General features: G+C 40.3%; 1 protein-coding gene across 6 annotated transcripts in view; it reads left to right on the top strand.

Annotated features, from left to right (window-relative positions):
• The window catches only part of LOC108240482 (arf-GAP with Rho-GAP domain, ANK repeat and PH domain-containing protein 1), a 55,724-nt gene that overhangs the window by 26,724 nt on the left and 12,410 nt on the right, over positions 1 to 16,590 (top strand). For 3 of the 6 annotated variants that reach the window (XM_037979217.1, XM_037979219.1, XM_037979231.1), the window contains 15 exons: positions 105 to 189; positions 358 to 478; positions 1,013 to 1,197; positions 1,363 to 1,469; positions 2,055 to 2,264; positions 3,257 to 3,456; positions 3,716 to 3,801; positions 4,255 to 4,437; positions 12,605 to 12,779; positions 13,242 to 13,376; positions 13,531 to 13,666; positions 14,193 to 14,295; positions 14,665 to 14,857; positions 14,946 to 14,991; positions 16,165 to 16,328. In XM_037979217.1, the coding sequence (XP_037835145.1) occupies positions 105 to 189; positions 358 to 478; positions 1,013 to 1,197; positions 1,363 to 1,469; positions 2,055 to 2,264; positions 3,257 to 3,456; positions 3,716 to 3,801; positions 4,255 to 4,437; positions 12,605 to 12,779; positions 13,242 to 13,376; positions 13,531 to 13,666; positions 14,193 to 14,295; positions 14,665 to 14,857; positions 14,946 to 14,991; positions 16,165 to 16,328 (2,129 nt within the window). The remainder of the gene's footprint in view (positions 1 to 104; positions 190 to 357; positions 479 to 1,012; positions 1,198 to 1,362; positions 1,470 to 2,054; positions 2,265 to 3,256; positions 3,457 to 3,715; positions 3,802 to 4,254; positions 4,438 to 12,604; positions 12,780 to 13,241; positions 13,377 to 13,530; positions 13,667 to 14,192; positions 14,296 to 14,664; positions 14,858 to 14,945; positions 14,992 to 16,164; positions 16,329 to 16,590) is intronic. The other 3 variants (XM_037979220.1, XM_037979223.1, XM_017423979.3) reach the window with 3 other exon arrangements.

Genomic DNA, 16,590 nt, shown 5'->3' on the forward strand with positions numbered 1-16,590 from the left:
AAAACAGTTAGAATTGTTGTATACAATGTGGATTTACAATTCCACTCATTTTATGTTGATGCCACTGAAAGGGTTATGAAATTGTTTTTGTGTTTCTTGTTCTGGTTTGACCTCATAAACAGAGTTCTTTACCAGAGACGATGGGCCAAGCTGGATGCAGACTATCTGAGATACTTTGACAATGAGAAGGTAACAAACTCTGCAGTAGCTTCATTACATGATCAGTTTCTAAAGCATTCAACTCAAACGCATATACAGAGTGACGGTGTCCTAAAATGCCTTTTATAACTCTGCATGCCCACTGTTAAATATGGGTCTGTTAAATAAAACACTCGTTACTGTGACTGTGTGTTGAAGGACGTGTACTCCAAGGGCTTCGTCTCAACGGCGTTCATCAGTCATGTGAGCAGCATGGGGGAGCTGAAGTTTGAGGTTGTCACAAGCAATCGGACTTTCATCTTCAAAGCTGAAAGTGAAGGTTGGTCTGTTGTTGTTTACTCGTCTGTTTACAGGTTGACTAAGATGTGCTTCCAAAGAGCGAGACTTTCTTGTAATTATTTAAAGGGGTCTTGATCAATTGTTCTCTAAGGTTGTTTTTTTTTTTTAAGTTTGTTTATAAAAAAATTTTTTGCTCATTTTCTGTCCAAAAGACACATTTTATTATTTCTTTAGTTGAATATAGGAACATCATTTATTCCAAAATTTGAAACATAAAATGGTATTTAAGCAAGAGTAAAGTGCTTCCCAAAGAGCCACGAGGTGCTGTACAGAAAACCTGTAGATGATCAGCTGAAGGATGGTGCATCTGGACAGAAAATGGGTGAAAAAGCAGCCGAAGTCCAAAGACAATCTTTGAAAGACCTACAGGACGCCCGAAGAACCTTTGATCAAGACCAGTTTAAAAGAAAAAAACCTTGGCATTAAATATATAAAAAGCATGAATGTCTCAAGTGTTTATCCAGGTTTGTGCACACGTGTTTTACTAAAACATGTTTTTGCTCCTCGCCTGCAGCTGAAAGAAATGACTGGGTGAATTCACTGAAGGACTGCACCAGGGGGCGCCAGCGACAAAGCAGCATTAATTTTGTCTCCACAGTAAACCCTGATTATCAGGGATTTTTGGAGATCAGAGGCTTGCGCTCCAAATATTATACGGTTGTCGCCTCAGATAAAGTCTTCCTCTACAAAAATCTAGACGTAAGAATACTCAAAGATATGTACAAACCTCAGTTTTTCTTTTGCAAAGTGCATAATGACCAAGTATTTATGCATTTATTGAACTCAACAGAAATTATGCTAAATGAACAAATAGCAACTCTTAAAAACAGTAAAAAATATTGTTACATTTTTTTTTCCTTCCAGGATTATCGTATCGGCCTGGGGATCACATCTATTGACATGAATGTTGGAAATATTAAAGAATCAGATCGTCGGAGCTTTGATCTCACCACCCCTTACCGCACCTTTAGGTAAGCTGTTCTTAAAAAAAAAACCAAAAAAAAACCCACATGCACTGATGCTGCTGCTGCAGTGTAAATTGTGAAGGCGTCTTGCAAAGACATCCTGCACACACTCTGTCTACGACCTTTATCGGCTTCTTTAAAATCTTTTCTGAAGACGTCCGGGCAGCCGATGGTGGATTTACAGCACTGAAGGTTTTATTTTTGGCTTATATATAAAAAAGTAGCAAAAACTACCTCTTGAAAATATTAACTGCTTATGTTACCCTGAGAAGATGATCTATATCTACAGATTGTCCTCTTTGCCTCTGTCATCTTTTCTATTTGTCCACTGTATTTTTATGTTTTGAGGGGAAGAATAAATGAGGCATATCCACTTTGTTCAAATTTTAAATCTGTTGTATCAGATGTCCCAACATCGTACGAACTGGACCTTTTTATTAGCAGTTTGGTTCTTATTTGTTCACATTTCTGCCGCTTTGGTTTAGTAAGTACTGTTTGGGTGTAAATAAGTGAGTTTTTCTTGCTGGAATACTTACAGACATGAGCTCGGGTTATTTTACTGACAACTTGCCTTCGTTTTTTCCCCCTCAGATCTCTCAGCTGGGTGTGTGTCAGTAATGAGAGAAGCTGTCTTTGCTTGACTGTGTGTGTGTGTGTGTGTGTGTGTGTGAGAGTAAGCGCACATGTTGTGTGGTGTGTGTGGTCTTTTGGCCGACAGTGCACAGCCTGCAGAGCAAGAGCTCAGCTTGACAGGATGGGGAACTGTGAAAAGGCTTTCATATTTCTGCGGATTGTTTCTCTGTGAGTGTGTGTGTGTGACCGTACAAATCCAGTTCTTTACATTCAGTTTTGTTACGTGTTGAATTTACAGTGGGGTCCAAAACAAATCATTATTATTCCCACTGGAAATAACCTAAAAAATTAAAGATTTTGTAAAACATTTAAATGTATTTCATGTAAATCAAACAAGAAGACATTAATGCATTGATATTTTAAATGACACAGGGTGAGATTTTTCTCTTACAGGAGGATTTTTACGCAATAATGTTGCATCATGTTGGTAAATGTTTTTTCGAGCCAAATGAAGGGAAGATGAGAAGCAAAGGGCAGCTCAGTTCTTCAGTCACGCAGCCCTGTCTGTATTTCTGTGGAAAAGTATCTATTAAACAGGAAGTTAATGGGCCTAAATGTACCACAAAGCCTGAAAAACCATTAGAAAAGTATAAAGAAAGGATGCTGAGAAAACACAAGTCACCAGAGTTTCTACAAACCTTTGGAAACCGTGTCTATTCAGTTAATAAAACCCATTTTACTGGTTAGAACCTTTATTAAGTACAGTGTCCTCTACAATTGTTGAGTCTGTAATAGTCATTTGTATAAGAAACATCAAAATTACTCCAAGGTTCATATATCTTTAGACAAGCCTTGACTTTTTTTATGCTACAAAATGCATCAGAAGATTTTTTAGGAGTGGGGGGAAATGTTTATTTGTGTATCGTGTGCTTATGTGCAGCACAGGAAACTTTGTAGTCATGTAAGAAGTGTGCTCATGTGTGTTACTATTTTTAGGAGCAGATGAGACGAGAATAGTGTCAGACTTCTTAGATTCACATTCAAGTCTGTGTAATTCAGATATATTTACCAAAATAAGATCATTTTAAGACCCTGGTCTTGGTGTGCCCAAACACAGAAGGCTAACTATCTGAGGCATCTAAATTTATCTTGATGCCATCATGTCAGCATGACCACGTGACCGTGGTTTTTAAATTTTTAAAATTATTTTATTTCCTCAGTTTCGTAGCGGAGTCGGAGCAGATGAGGGAACAGTGGGTGGACGCCATGAGGAACGCCATAGGTGAGGCGTTGTCCAATAGTGAGGTGGCCGAGCAGATCTGGGCGGAGCCTAGCAACAGCGTCTGTGCTGACTGTGGCGCGCTCAAGCCGGATTGGGCGGCCGTCAACCTGTGTGTGGTGATCTGCAAACAGTGTGCAGGTTGGTACTCAGATTGACAAGAGACTTTGTTTTGGTTGTAGGGTTTTTTTTGTGTGTGTTTTCATGTCTTCAAAACAAATTTAAAGTTATTTAGATGATTTCTCTCCTTTTATCCGTCTGTGGCATTAGTGATGTAAGCCAAATAAAACTTCAGAAAAGTGATTTATTTAGAATGTGGCAGAGTTATTGTAGAATTTGAAAGTGCCGTTACAATAGCAGGATTTAACTTGCCTTCCAAATGTGTGTGTGTGTATTTCAGGAGAGCACAGAGGACTGGGTCCTAGCATCTCAAAAGTACGGAGTCTGAAGATGGACAAAAAGGTGTGGACGAAGGAGCTTATTCAGGTAACTAAGCCGAAAATCAACCAAAGCATTTCCAAGATGTGGCTGAGGAGATTCGAAGGAGCAAAAATCTGAATGTCAGAACACATATCACTTCAATCTTTGCTTTGTAACAAACTCATTTAGACTTAAACATGTAAAATTGTAGCCTAATAATAAAGTTAATCGTTGCCAAGTTTAAAAATTAACATTTTCTGTTGTAATTTCTGACCTGGAGGTTAGTTTTATTGGGTTCAAAATGAACATTGTGTCGTACTTCATAGTAACAAGTAACCTGAGTAAATTTATCTGCCACATGTGTGTCGGAATGGCCATTTCCTTGGAGTAAGGTAATTAATTGCTCACAGTTCGTACAAGAAGCATCCATAACACGAGTTCAATCATAAACCGTAGATATGTAAAGAGATATTGAGCTCCACTTCTTTAAATGTATTTTTTGTTTTGACCTTGCCGCAGGTGTTCCTGGAGCTCGGTAACGAGCGGGTGAACAGTTTCTGGGCAGCCAACGTGCCGCCAAGTGAAGCTTTGATGCCCTCCAGCAGCAGCGAGGAGAGACGGCGCTTCATCTGCAACAAATATCGCCAGGGCAAATACAGGAAGTACCACGCTCTGTACGGTAACCAGAAGGAGCTCAACAACGTGAGTCCAGATACCTGACTGGAGGGTCTGCTTGTGTTTTTACTCTATGTAGAAAAAAAAAGCATTTTGAATGCATTTTTTACTAATAACAGGAAGATTTGAATCCATTCAAGTCTAAAGTAGGGAAATAATATTCAGCTAAATTGTATTTTCTTCCCATTATAATGACTTAAAATGGATTTATTTGCTTCCTGCTTTACTTTGCACTGCAATGCAGCATCGGCTGTTCTTTTTTCACACAGTTTCCAAGCTCCTAATGAAATGTCTGTGTGACAACACCAAAGCGTTCTTATTAATCTGTTTTTAGAGCTTCTTTTGCAGCTGAATTGAAGGTGAGGTTTTGTCTCCACTCTTCTTATTTTCTATAGAATCTGTGGAGATTTATTTTATACACACATAACCGCTGAAGAAAGCATTTAAAGTTTATCTCAGCCATTCGGAGCTGCACTCACAAAAACCCACGCACAGATAAACACTCAGCAAACTGTTAGAGCAACACAGCGTTGTTCAGAAATAATTAAAGTTTCATTAGCTGCAGTTTAGCCTGGATAATGGATGATTGTTTAACATTTTTTGCGCTGTCTTGTGTTAAACTAGTCTATTAAAACGCTCCAACACACATAAATGCTGAGTAATGTATAGCTGGATGGTTAACCATTCATCTTTCTGCCATAATGTCTCTGTAAACCCTGCGTTAAATTATTGTTTTATTCAAGTTTTTAGAGGCCTAGAGAGATTTGTAATAACACCAAAATTAATTCACTGTTTTTGGAGGTGATATGTATAAACTCAGCTCTGAACTTTCCTAATCTGAGATTTAAAAAGTACAGCAGGATTTAAATGTAAAGTGAGAGAAGGGACATTTATTACTCTGGCCTATAGGAGTGAAATACTTTTACTATGTAAATCTAAACTGCTTATTTAGTAAAATATTTGCAAACCAAAGTAGCTCAAATAAAGTGACAAGCCTATGTATAATCAGGGTTTTTGAATTTGTTTCACAAACTACTTGCGTATCTAGTTTAGTTTACTGTATTTACTGTATTTTTCGGACTATAAGGCGCACTTAAAAGCCTTCCTTTTTTTCTCAAAAAATGACAGTGTGCCTTATAATCCGGAGCGCCTTATATATGGAAGAAGTCGTGATGTTTTTGGTGAACACCGCTCGCAGCATTAAGGCTCAGTTATAGTCACGCAGGGCTCCGCACACGGCGGTGGAGGCGTTTACACTTGACGCCGACGTCGGTGCAGTATCCTTCGGTGAGTTTTGAACAGTTTGATTATCTTTGTGATCTCTCATAGAGGGATCATATAAATGCTGATACAGGCAAACCAGCTCCGCTAGAGCACCGAAATCGTCTATTGTGAATGGAGCGTGGTATGCGGTCCATGTAAAGTTACAAAAATTGGGAGGTGCACAACGATGCACCTTATAGTCCAGTGCGCTTCATATATGACAAAAACTCAAAAATGGATCATTCATTGACGATGCGTCTTATAATCCAGTGTGCCCTATAATGCGGAAAATACGGTACTCGTTTTGTCCGGCTCTAGTAGTTTTCTAACAGAAACTCTGACTCAGCGGTTTCCTACAAGGTCACAGGTTTAACAGTAACTCACCTTTAAGGTTCTCAGGTGTATTCACAGAGCACCTGCACCTGTACTTCCTCATCCAGGACATGAATGAGGTGGTTCATGTATGTCCTGAGTCACTATCCAGTGGTTCAGGAGATACTTTGCTATTGCTACAAACGAACAAACGCACACACACACACATTTGAGTAATCCTAATCCATAGAACTGACATTCATAGTTGGTGTAATATTGTTGCATGATAGAAACTCGCTCCTGTGTATCACTGCCCTGCTTCTTAGCTCTGTGAAACATAGTTTAGCTCAAGTGTTGCAAGACAACCATCTCGATGTAACAGCCTTGTCTCTTCGTCTTTATCAGTCTGAGGAATGATTTCCTGACCCTTAAATTCTGCCATGGGATATTTTGGTTCATCCCGAAAATGTTGCTTTGCTGTGCTCAGTGTTATGTGGTTTTAAAAAAAAAAGTCATTTAATAGCCTCTTAACCCACTTCCAGTCACAATGAGCACAGCTCACAGATCCTCTGAGTGTGTTAGTGAGTCACATTTAAGACCAGACTGTGTTGCTGTTTCTTCTCCCTGAACCGTGTGTGTGTGTGTCACTGTTTGGAATGTTTAAAGGCAGGTTAAGGAAGCTTAAGTGTGTGTCTTTTTTTGTTTTGTTTTCTTTCCCAGGAGCTAGTTCTCCTTCTGATTTGCTGACTCTTCTCTGGATTTCACAGATCTCTTAGAATTTCAGATTTTAAAGGTGGTTCCCAGAAGTGTTGACACCTCTACTCTGCTCTACTTTTATCCCCTTATTAAAATACTTGCGATTCTCCAGCTGAGCTCATTACGTTTCTTCTTGGGTGTGTCTAAAGAAATCCAAGGCAGCTGATTTATTTGTGTCAACACAACACAAGAGATTGGTAAAAAAAAAAAAAAAATGGCAGTGCTCAAGAATAGGTTTGTGTTTTGAATTCAGGTTAATTATTCTATTCATGGCTTTTTAATCCTATCTGCAGTTTGTCATTTTGTTTATTTTTCCTTCTTTCCTGAGTGTGACATCATTACTCTCTGATTTAAATGGAATGTGCGGTAACTCCTCCTCCTCTCCTCCTCCTCCTCCTCCTCCTCTACTCCTCCTTCTGTCCTCATTGTTTGGCTGTGACTGCTGAAGAAAGCTGATCTCTTCACTCTTGGATTTTTGTTTCTTTCAGTGTAAGTTTCTTATAAACTTTCTGTCTGAGTAAAGGTTCATAAATTCGGCGGGTTTCTTTTTTTTTACATTTTGAACTTTGTGTCTGTTGTCATTAATACTGAGTAAAGTTTGACAGGAACTGAAAACCTGAAGGTAAGGCTGCGTGTGTCTGTAGGACAGGGTAGTGAAAATATTTTTTGGTGCGGCTGCATCTCTGTTTTCGTTCAGGCTTAGGTTAGTAAAAGAATGTGTTTGTTCTAACGAGGGTAGGTTTGAGCTTGCATGGCGATGCGTTCATGGACTTTGGATGCCTGGTTGTGATCTCAGCAAAACTGCACAAACACATACTTGTGTTGCACAGTTTTGTATCAGGGCTACTGTCATGTGTGTCCATGTTTGAAATGATTGTTTGTGTGTGTGTTCCTCACTGGAGTGGGCTGGACTGTGTTAACATCCATAATCATGTGCCTGTGTGGGCATGCTTTTGTGCCTTTGTTTGTATTTATTTGTTTTTCTGTCCATGTGTTTGCTGTGCTCTATTAAGCTCAAATATGTCATGAGCACATTGGCTCTAAAAAGCTTTTTTTTTTTTTCACTCTCTCTATTCACTGGCACTGATTGATTTCCAGCTCAATAAAGAGCTTTTATTTCCTGCAGCTATTCACAGATAAAGTTATCTGAGGGACGAAAGAAAACAAAACGCTTTGACTTCTTTGATCAAGGAACTATTTGGACAGAAGAGACAGCTCTAGCAGAACCAGATTCTTGGAGGAAGATCGTCCGCCTAGACCAGTTAGGTGATGGGACACAAAGACGGAAAGCTGGAAAGGTAAAGAAATGTCGGACAGGTTGGTCTAGTCAATTACGGTAGATCAGAGAGAGAGAGAGAGAGAGAAAACCGGAAATAGCTTCGGAATGATTCACGGAGTGGAAAAAAAACCCCAGCTATGTATTTAATGCCCAAAATTATGATAAAAAATGCATTGAGAGTTGGGTAGCAGCGTGATCATGTCTGCACATGATCACCCTGGAGACGTTCTGGCGAATCTGCAGACTGTTCGGTCCAGATTTTCCCCTCCCGTTTCTGGTCACACATGTACTTCACAGCTGCAGATATATTTTTTTATTTTGTTCTGTTGGAGATGGGCCCTCACAACTGGAAATTGGAAGGGAGGTATGTGGGGGAGGCAAGACGTGATGCAGAAAGTTAGGTTGAGGGGAAAAGCTGTGTTTTCTTTACAACATCTCAGCAAAGGAGGCTTCTGGTTGTGCTGATTGAGGGGAAAATTGCCACAAAATGCTCATGTTGTTTCTCTAGAACATCTCTAGGACACTTATGGACAGCGGTGCATGTCTCATTAGCGCATAAACATGTAAACCAGCGTGATATTTGCGTTTTAGGCATATGGGAAGGTTTTTTTAATCTAACACAACCTGGGAAGGAAACCAACGCTTTGCCTGTACTTTAGGAAACGCCATGAACCACAAATAAGATAATTAAAAGAGCTATTAGACAACAGAAAACTCTGTTAGGAATATATAATTGCATAGGGATCTTTAAAATATGATAGTTTGGTTATCACAGCTTATTAAAAGGATTTTATTTCATTCTTAATTTTTAAAAGGAGCCAATGAAGAGAAGCAAAAAACTGGAAAAAGCTGCTAAAACTCGAGCCGCATCCTTTTGGATGAGCAGAAATCTTTTCAGAGAGCTGCCTTGTTATCCTGATCATGAGGAAGCTGACGAACAGCTCGACTTTAACATTCATATTTCCTTCAAAAATAGAAAATAACTTTGCACAATCGACCCCAAATGACCAAAGTCCCACATTCTGCATTTTTTTCTTTTCTTAGAGGGACACACGCTGGTTTTGTCACCAGTGAGTTGAGTCAAATGACAGCCGTTCATGGGGCCGGCTTCCTCTGTGGTGAGCTGTTATCTTACGCTTTCCAAAGCCCTGCTGAAATGGCGACATGCCGCGCTGTCCAGCTATGGCTTTGTGGGAACGCGAAGATGGAAATGAGCGCACGAACGTGCTGTCAGTGAAATGTCTGGTACTTTACGAAGCGTATGAAGTTCTCACTAAGCGAGGTTATCTTTTACACAGGTTCCAACTTCCTGTTAGGGGCAGTTATCAGAAGTCGGGCTGATATTATCTGGTTCCTTTTAGAGAGCAAAGGTTTTTGTAGATAAGACTGGGGAAAAAGAATAGCTTTACAACGGGAAGGCCACATTAGTCTTTGGTTAACAATAACAACACCAGGTTGTCTTATTTACTGCTGTAGTTTGACTGTGTTGGTGGCCGTCAGAGTGTTATTGATATTTGTTTAGCAAGCTGACGGCAAGAGGCTTTAAAAAGGTTTTTTATCGGTTTTATTCTTGTTCTTTTGGATTTTTGTGAAAGGACGCACCTAAACGACAAAACTTCTCCTCTGTAGAACTTTTCTTGCTTCCTCCAGTTCAGCCCCCTCATTTTCTCATTCACTCTGTGGGACTTGAGACAATAAATCCTTTCTGTATTCAGATCAGCCTGAGATGCAGTCTGCCGCCTTGTTTATTTCCCAGTTTTGAACCCAGTCTTTTCAGTTCCACTAACTTATTTTTCTGTCTCTCTCTGCTTTTAATCTCTTTGGGTTTTCTCCTCCCTTCTGTAAAATCCCTTCCTGGTGATGTAACGATGAAACGTGTGTACGTCTGCTCTTTCTCATCTGGATTTAATATGTGAACATGTACATGCGACAGTCTGGGGTGGAGTTTCGGCACAACGTGCGCTGAAAATCTCCACGGCAGAGACTTTGTGTCCGTGTGTCCATAGGTTGAGCTTCCAGCCAAGTGTAATCAGCCTCTGATGGACGTGCCCGGCTGAAACGCTTTCATCTTGTTTTCACAATATTTTCTTTCTTCCGTTTCCCCTCATCCCTTTTTTTTCCCCCCTCCCAACTTTGGCCCATGTTACAGCGAAGGGCAGATGGAGGGCTGTGATTTTTAGACACACCCAGATAAAATCTCTCTCTGTCTCCGTGTCTCTCTGAGGAACTTGGCTGAGATTCTTGTATTCCCCTCTCATCTCTTCTCTCCCTGTTATTCCATCGCTCCCTTTTCACAGGCAGCAGATGTTGAAGGGTGAGGCCTTTTAAACTCTCAAACAACTCATTTCCTCAATGTGCTTTGTTCCGATTGGTCCGTGTCACTCGGTCAGAGGGAACATGCTTGCTTTTCTTTTACCGCAGCACACTGACCTACATAGATTGCGTTCACATGTGGGTTCAGCAGGATGGGGTCGTAGCAGTTTGCCATAAAATAACAAAATGTCACATGGATCTGTACATTAAGTTCTTGTTTGTGAAACAGAATGTCCTCATGGTTAAAATGTGTAGCATTTTTACATCTGTAGGTCTGTAGTAGAATATATAACAGCCTGCACGGATTGATTAGAAATATTGATGTTTCTGGACCATACTAAATTCACCCAGTGCTGCTTTACAGACTTGATGGTCAGAGTGAGGGGAAAAAAACATGGAAGTCATCAAAATAAGCAGCTTTATTTTCTCTTGTGAAATAGGCTAAATTTATCAGGGATTACAGGATGTTGTTCCTTATTTCTTCTCTACAGAGTCCCAGTGGTTATATAAATGTAAAAATGCATCAAATTGTCTTGAATGCTCCCCGAGGGAATCCTGCATTTGTGTTTCCATTAAAGGTTAACGAGTTGAGTTTGTTTTGGCTTTATTTCTGTTACTGCCAAACATCGCTTGTTCATCTCCTTTATCACCCAGAGCCACTTTCAGGCCTGACGTAAACCTTACATTAAAACGTCTGTTTGTGTTTCTATTTAATGTGTTTTAGCGTCGTCTAATTTAAAGTTTTCTCAATTTAGAGCCTTTGTCAGATCTGTCTTTGTTCAAACATTAGTCCACAACTGATATTAATGTCATACTTATGACATCTTGGGTTGTTGGGTTACTTAACTTAATTACTTAACAGATAATCGAGGGATTGTATGGAAGAGGAGGGGAAACAAAACAAGTCACTGTCAGTGCCATCCACTCCACTGATCAGCACTTCATGTATTGAGTCAGCCTATAGATAAAAACTTAGCTTCTGCTCATTACAGATGGACTAACCAAGCACTGTAGGGTTCATACGGCTCACACTGTGATTTACAGCACAGGAATGTCCGTGTGGACGTCTTCAGACGGCAGGCCGCAGCTGTTTGTTCGGAGCTGTGCGAAACAAAGCAAAGCAGTTTGCCTCGGCGACTTCTGTGTGTGTTGTGGGAGTTTCTTGTGCAACTTTAATCTGTGTTAATTGGTTTGTTTGTTTGGATGTGTGTCGGGGCTCAGTGGAGCTTAACTAGAGGAGGGGTGCAGTTTGTGTGTGACGGAGTGTTGTGGAATTTCTCGACCAGACTTAAAAAAAAAACAAAAAAAAAACTTCTTGGTTTTAACACAATACAGACGTGTGTGTGTGTTTGCATGAATCAGAATCAAGTTCCCCTCTTCTTTAAAAAAAAAAAACTGCACATCTTTTCCACAGTTTCAACTTTGTCAGGATTCTGCGTTTCCACCTTCTCCTTTCTTTATTTTAAGGTTTAAAGTCCTTTCTGTGCAGCTGTACTCCCAAGCCCTTATTGTTAGTAGTAGTGTCACAAACACACAAACACACACACACACACACACACACACATCTGTTTTTGTTCGTCATAATAATATAAAACCAATATTAATGCTAATCCATCATAGCTACCAAAACAGTCGTTTAATGTTCGTGTGGGAAAACCTTCTTTGTTGTGGTGTTTTGATGTTAGTGATTGTTGTTTTCTCTTGATTTTAGTACTTCTCAGACTAGTTTAACTTACTTTTCTCTTGGATCTTTGTTTTTGTTTTTTAGTTTAGAAAGCAGTAATTACTAAAGGTCTTCAGACATTCACGTTGTTAAATGAGCTTCTTGTAGATTTTTCTAAGCATTTACAAGTTTGTACAAGACTTAAAACACATTACTGCGCTTTATTGGTTGTTCTGTCTCAGAGTTTAATGTAAGTAAGCTCCACGTTTACAATTTAAGTCCAAAATAATCCACCATTTACTTTTTGTTGGAATAGTACGGTACACATTTTGGCATTAGAAGGCATGTAAATATTATTTGTGCTTCGAAACTGCAAATATCAGTGTTAACATCACTTCTTTACTGCTGTAGAGCTTGTTAAGTGTGTTCTGTCTACGTTTGTGAAGTTTAGTGTCTCAGTCATTTAGGTCACAGTAGTCCCAACACTGAAAAAAAAAAACTGTACCTAATGATTTTGACTAGACGGTACATGCAGGTGCAACATAGTAAGACTCGTTGCAGACGTTCTCCGAAGCGACCTGTTTTTCACTGTGTCTTCTCCTCCCCAGGCCCTCTGCATAAATGTGCAGTGCAGCGATCTGCTGGAGACGCTGAGCCTGATTTTCTGCGGCGCAGAAGTGAATTGCCCGACTGGTATGGAAAGTTGTCCCACCCTTGAAAACATCGCCAGCTCACATTCGCAACCGCTGCAGGCCGAACTAATCAGACATAACCTCAACACAGGTACGCCATCCGTGCGCTCGGGGAAGGTTGGGTCTGAAGAATCACTTCTGCTTTTGTTTTTGTCTGTGCTTAGGTTAGAATTGAAAAAGGGTTTTTAGGAAACCTCAACAGAAATCAGCTCTGTAAGAAACAAGCTGCTAATTGCCTTCTGCATTGTAGCTTCAAGGTTGGATCACTATTAGTTTTATATGATGATATATGAATATATTATTGTTATTCCTTCAGTTTCTATTATGCCTGATCTTGTGACATTGACAGTTTCCAAATAATTACATGGAAAAAGTAGCATTTTCTGTGCTGATGTTATATCTCTTTGTCTTTTCATTGCCTCTGTGTCACCCTGCAGTGGCAGAAGAGGGAGTTGGGCTGTTTTCTTTGTGCTGCATTCCGAAACACATGATCAACAGGTTCGGTCTGTTGAGTCGTCGAAGTCATTAGCATTTTTTTCTTTTTCTTCCGTAGAGCTGCCACAGTTACCAGTGGACAGTGGCATGGATCTGCAACATTACCAGCCGTCACCTTGTGTGTCTTACAATGGCTTCCTGTCCAAAACCGCATCCATGACTCGAGCGGTCACAGAATGCAAGCCCAAAGAAGGTACGTGGAAAAACTGTAGCGCTAATGCTCGCTCTTCCTGCAAGTATTAAACAGGATTTATCTTGAATAAACTGTCTTGTAAAGTTATATCTTACCTCACTGCTAACATGATAATTGCATAATAAACGCCTGCTTTTTTCCCCCATCTGCTCAGAGTTCAGTCGGCGTTGGTGCACGTTAAACGATGGCATCTTCAGCTACTATGAAAGTGACAAGAACGCCAACCCTAACGGGGTGATAAAGGCGTCAGAGATGGTCTGTTTGGCTGTCATCCCATCCAAGAAACATGGGTATTCACGCATGCACATAAGTCTGTTTTCCACTCACTTAAAGCAATATATGATCATATTTGAAGTGATATACTGTTAAATAGTTATAATAATCTGTGATACTATGCTCTGCACAAATATATTTGTGTAGTAACACGGATGTTACTTGGTTACAAAAACAGCAACAAACTAAACAAATGGTTTCATACAAAATGGTAGAGGTTAATATCAGCGATTTTTCTCACCAGTATGTTTTTTGAGGGAGCTGTTTCATGAACTTGAAAAATGAAAAAAAAGGCCCTTGTTTGGTTAACCATTAGCCTTGCCTGGATGAAGACTTTTGCCCTTTTTTCCACACGCTATACTCTGACGAGGAGGTACTACTGAGAACTGTTTCACAGAACACCACTTCAGAAATGACTAGACTGTCCCTTTGGTTATCTTTTATTTTACAAGGCTTTATAGAATGCAACTAAACACTTTAACATGTTACTCAACCTTCTGTTTTGCCTTCACTCACTCTTTCTCGATCTCCTTTCAACCCCAGGTTCGAGCATACCTTTGAAGTGTACTCTGAAAACGAGCGACTTTATCTGTTTGGCACTGATGATGCAGACGGCCACAAGGAGTGGGTCAAGTGCCTCGCCAAGGTAACGCCATTTTCTCCGTCCTCAGGCGAGCAAATCATGGTGTACAGTGAGCTTGTCGTTTTTTATTTTTAGTGAAATTGGAGAGTTCATTAAGGATTGTAGAAGGAAATATTCCAGATATTTAGAGAGAAAATGCCATGTTGTTGTTACAAAAGAGCCGTCTATTGCATGAAACAACACGGCTAGTTCTGGATGGTTTCTTACAGAACTGTCCAAGTAAAGACGAAACATGACAGGAAACAAACATCAGCTCCTGCATGTTAATATTATGAACATTATAACCTGAGTCAGAGTTTCTTTTCACTCTATCTTCCTACCATTGATGTATTTCACCAATATATATACCAGTGTTGTTTTTTTCCCCCACAGAGCTTCATCCCAACCTCCGCAGAGCCTCTGCTGCGCCTTAGTTTCGATCGGATTGGACGGCTGAAGTGCAAAGACGGCTTGAACCTCCAGCAGTCCAAGGTGGGGTGGTTCGCTCTTGTAGGCTCCACGCTTCACTTCTACCTGGAGGGCAGTAAGGGAGAGGAGATCCACCTGCGCAGAGTGAATGAACTTTGTGAGTGACCGGCTTAAAGACAAATCCTTGCAAAGGTCCTTGCTCCATGCGTGCACAATAATAATTACTGTATTTTTTAATTTTATAGCAATACAGCAAGACAGTGAAGTGTTGGTTCTTGTGGAGAGGGGAAGGTGAGACGCATGAATAACAACATTCGTCATTTTGCTAAAGTTTACCTCACTGAATTATCCATTTGTTCTGCTCGTTTTTGTAATTCACTCTAAAATATATAAAACTGTTTAACCTGAAATACTGACAAAAATTTGATTAGTTAATTTGCTTAAAAAAGGAATTTTTTTTAATGTTAAAAGTGATTAGTTTGGATCATTTAAAGTAGTGTCCTGTGGAAAAATAAAGAACAAATAATGTCTAAAGTGTAGTTGATCTCTCTTTGAATGACCTCCGATTGGGGGAGGAGAGTTTAACTCTGACTGGACTGATGAGCTAGCAGCTAGTCAGAACAGAGAGAAGACCAAAGTGGATTGATATCATCTAAAACTCTAATCTTAAAAATGTCATACTGGTTCTTGACAACGTCATTAAAAAAGAACAAATTTACATTGCTGTTATTTTTGCATTACATGATTGCTTACCTTGAATTCTGTAGTAATAGGCGAGCCAAAACAGCAGCTGTAACAGCTAGCTGTAGCTGTGTGATTGATGTGTGGCGTAGCTCTGTGTGTGTGGGTGTGTGTGTGAGTACGGCGCGACAAAGCTACTTCTACTTTGACACCATGTGTAGCGAGGTTCTCATCAAAACGGAACCTTCAAGTGTTGCTCTGCTAAACGGATGAGGGAAGAAGTTGTTATAAAACTTTACTTGTAAGATGCAAAAGAACAGAGGTATGTGTGTGTGTGCGTGTGCACGCACAGCTGTTCCAACCTTGAAGCCCTTTTTGTGTCTTCATGTGCATATGTCGGTCAGTTCAGTCAGAATGAAACTTTCTTTCTCCAAACCGAGGTCATTCAAAGACCCATTTCCACCGTGTAGGATGATAACCTTTTGTAATCTTTCCTCAAAACCTCATTTCAAAAGTTTTCAACCATCACTTTAATCTAGTTTTGTTTTGTGTTATGTTTTAGACAGAAAAAGCTACACTTGTGTCTTAAGTGATATACAGAGCAGGATATGGTGATGCGTTACTTACTGTACCTCCACACTCAAACAGTTTTATAAAAGATACTTTTAAGAATAATTTAGTTATTAACGGGCAAACATTTCAGTGATTCTCACCTGCTTTCTTCACCATATTTTTTTTTCTCCCGATCTTGTCTTTTTTGTGTGTACTTCTATCGCTCTGTAGAACACTGTATATCGAGGGAGAGCGGAAGCTGGACTTTGCCGGCTGGTGCGGCGCCATCCAGGCCGCAGGGATGAGTGGCGGGGACACGCTGAGCCAGCAGCAGCTCACAGAGACCGACGTCCCCGTCATCGTGCTCAGCTGCATCGACTACATCACGCAGTGCGGTAAGAAGGTCCCCAGAGACGGATGCAAGCTAACGTTTTGTGGAAATCCTGGATCGGCGTGTCCTCTGAGTGTCTGAGGGCTCACGTGACCGAAACAGGAGGAGGTCTGGGTGGGAGAGAGAGAGACAACAAAGCAGGCTCTGTTCCTCCTCCGTTTCAGTCTTTGCTCCTTTTGGAATTTTCTTTCCCCTCTGATTTGCGTTTTAAATTTCACTTCTCATTTCTTATTTCTCTTCTCAGCCTCCATCATGGGGGAACTCCC

Source organism: Kryptolebias marmoratus, linkage group LG2 (genome assembly GCF_001649575.2).
Source record: "Kryptolebias marmoratus isolate JLee-2015 linkage group LG2, ASM164957v2, whole genome shotgun sequence".
Lineage (NCBI taxonomy): Eukaryota > Metazoa > Chordata > Actinopteri > Cyprinodontiformes > Rivulidae > Kryptolebias > Kryptolebias marmoratus.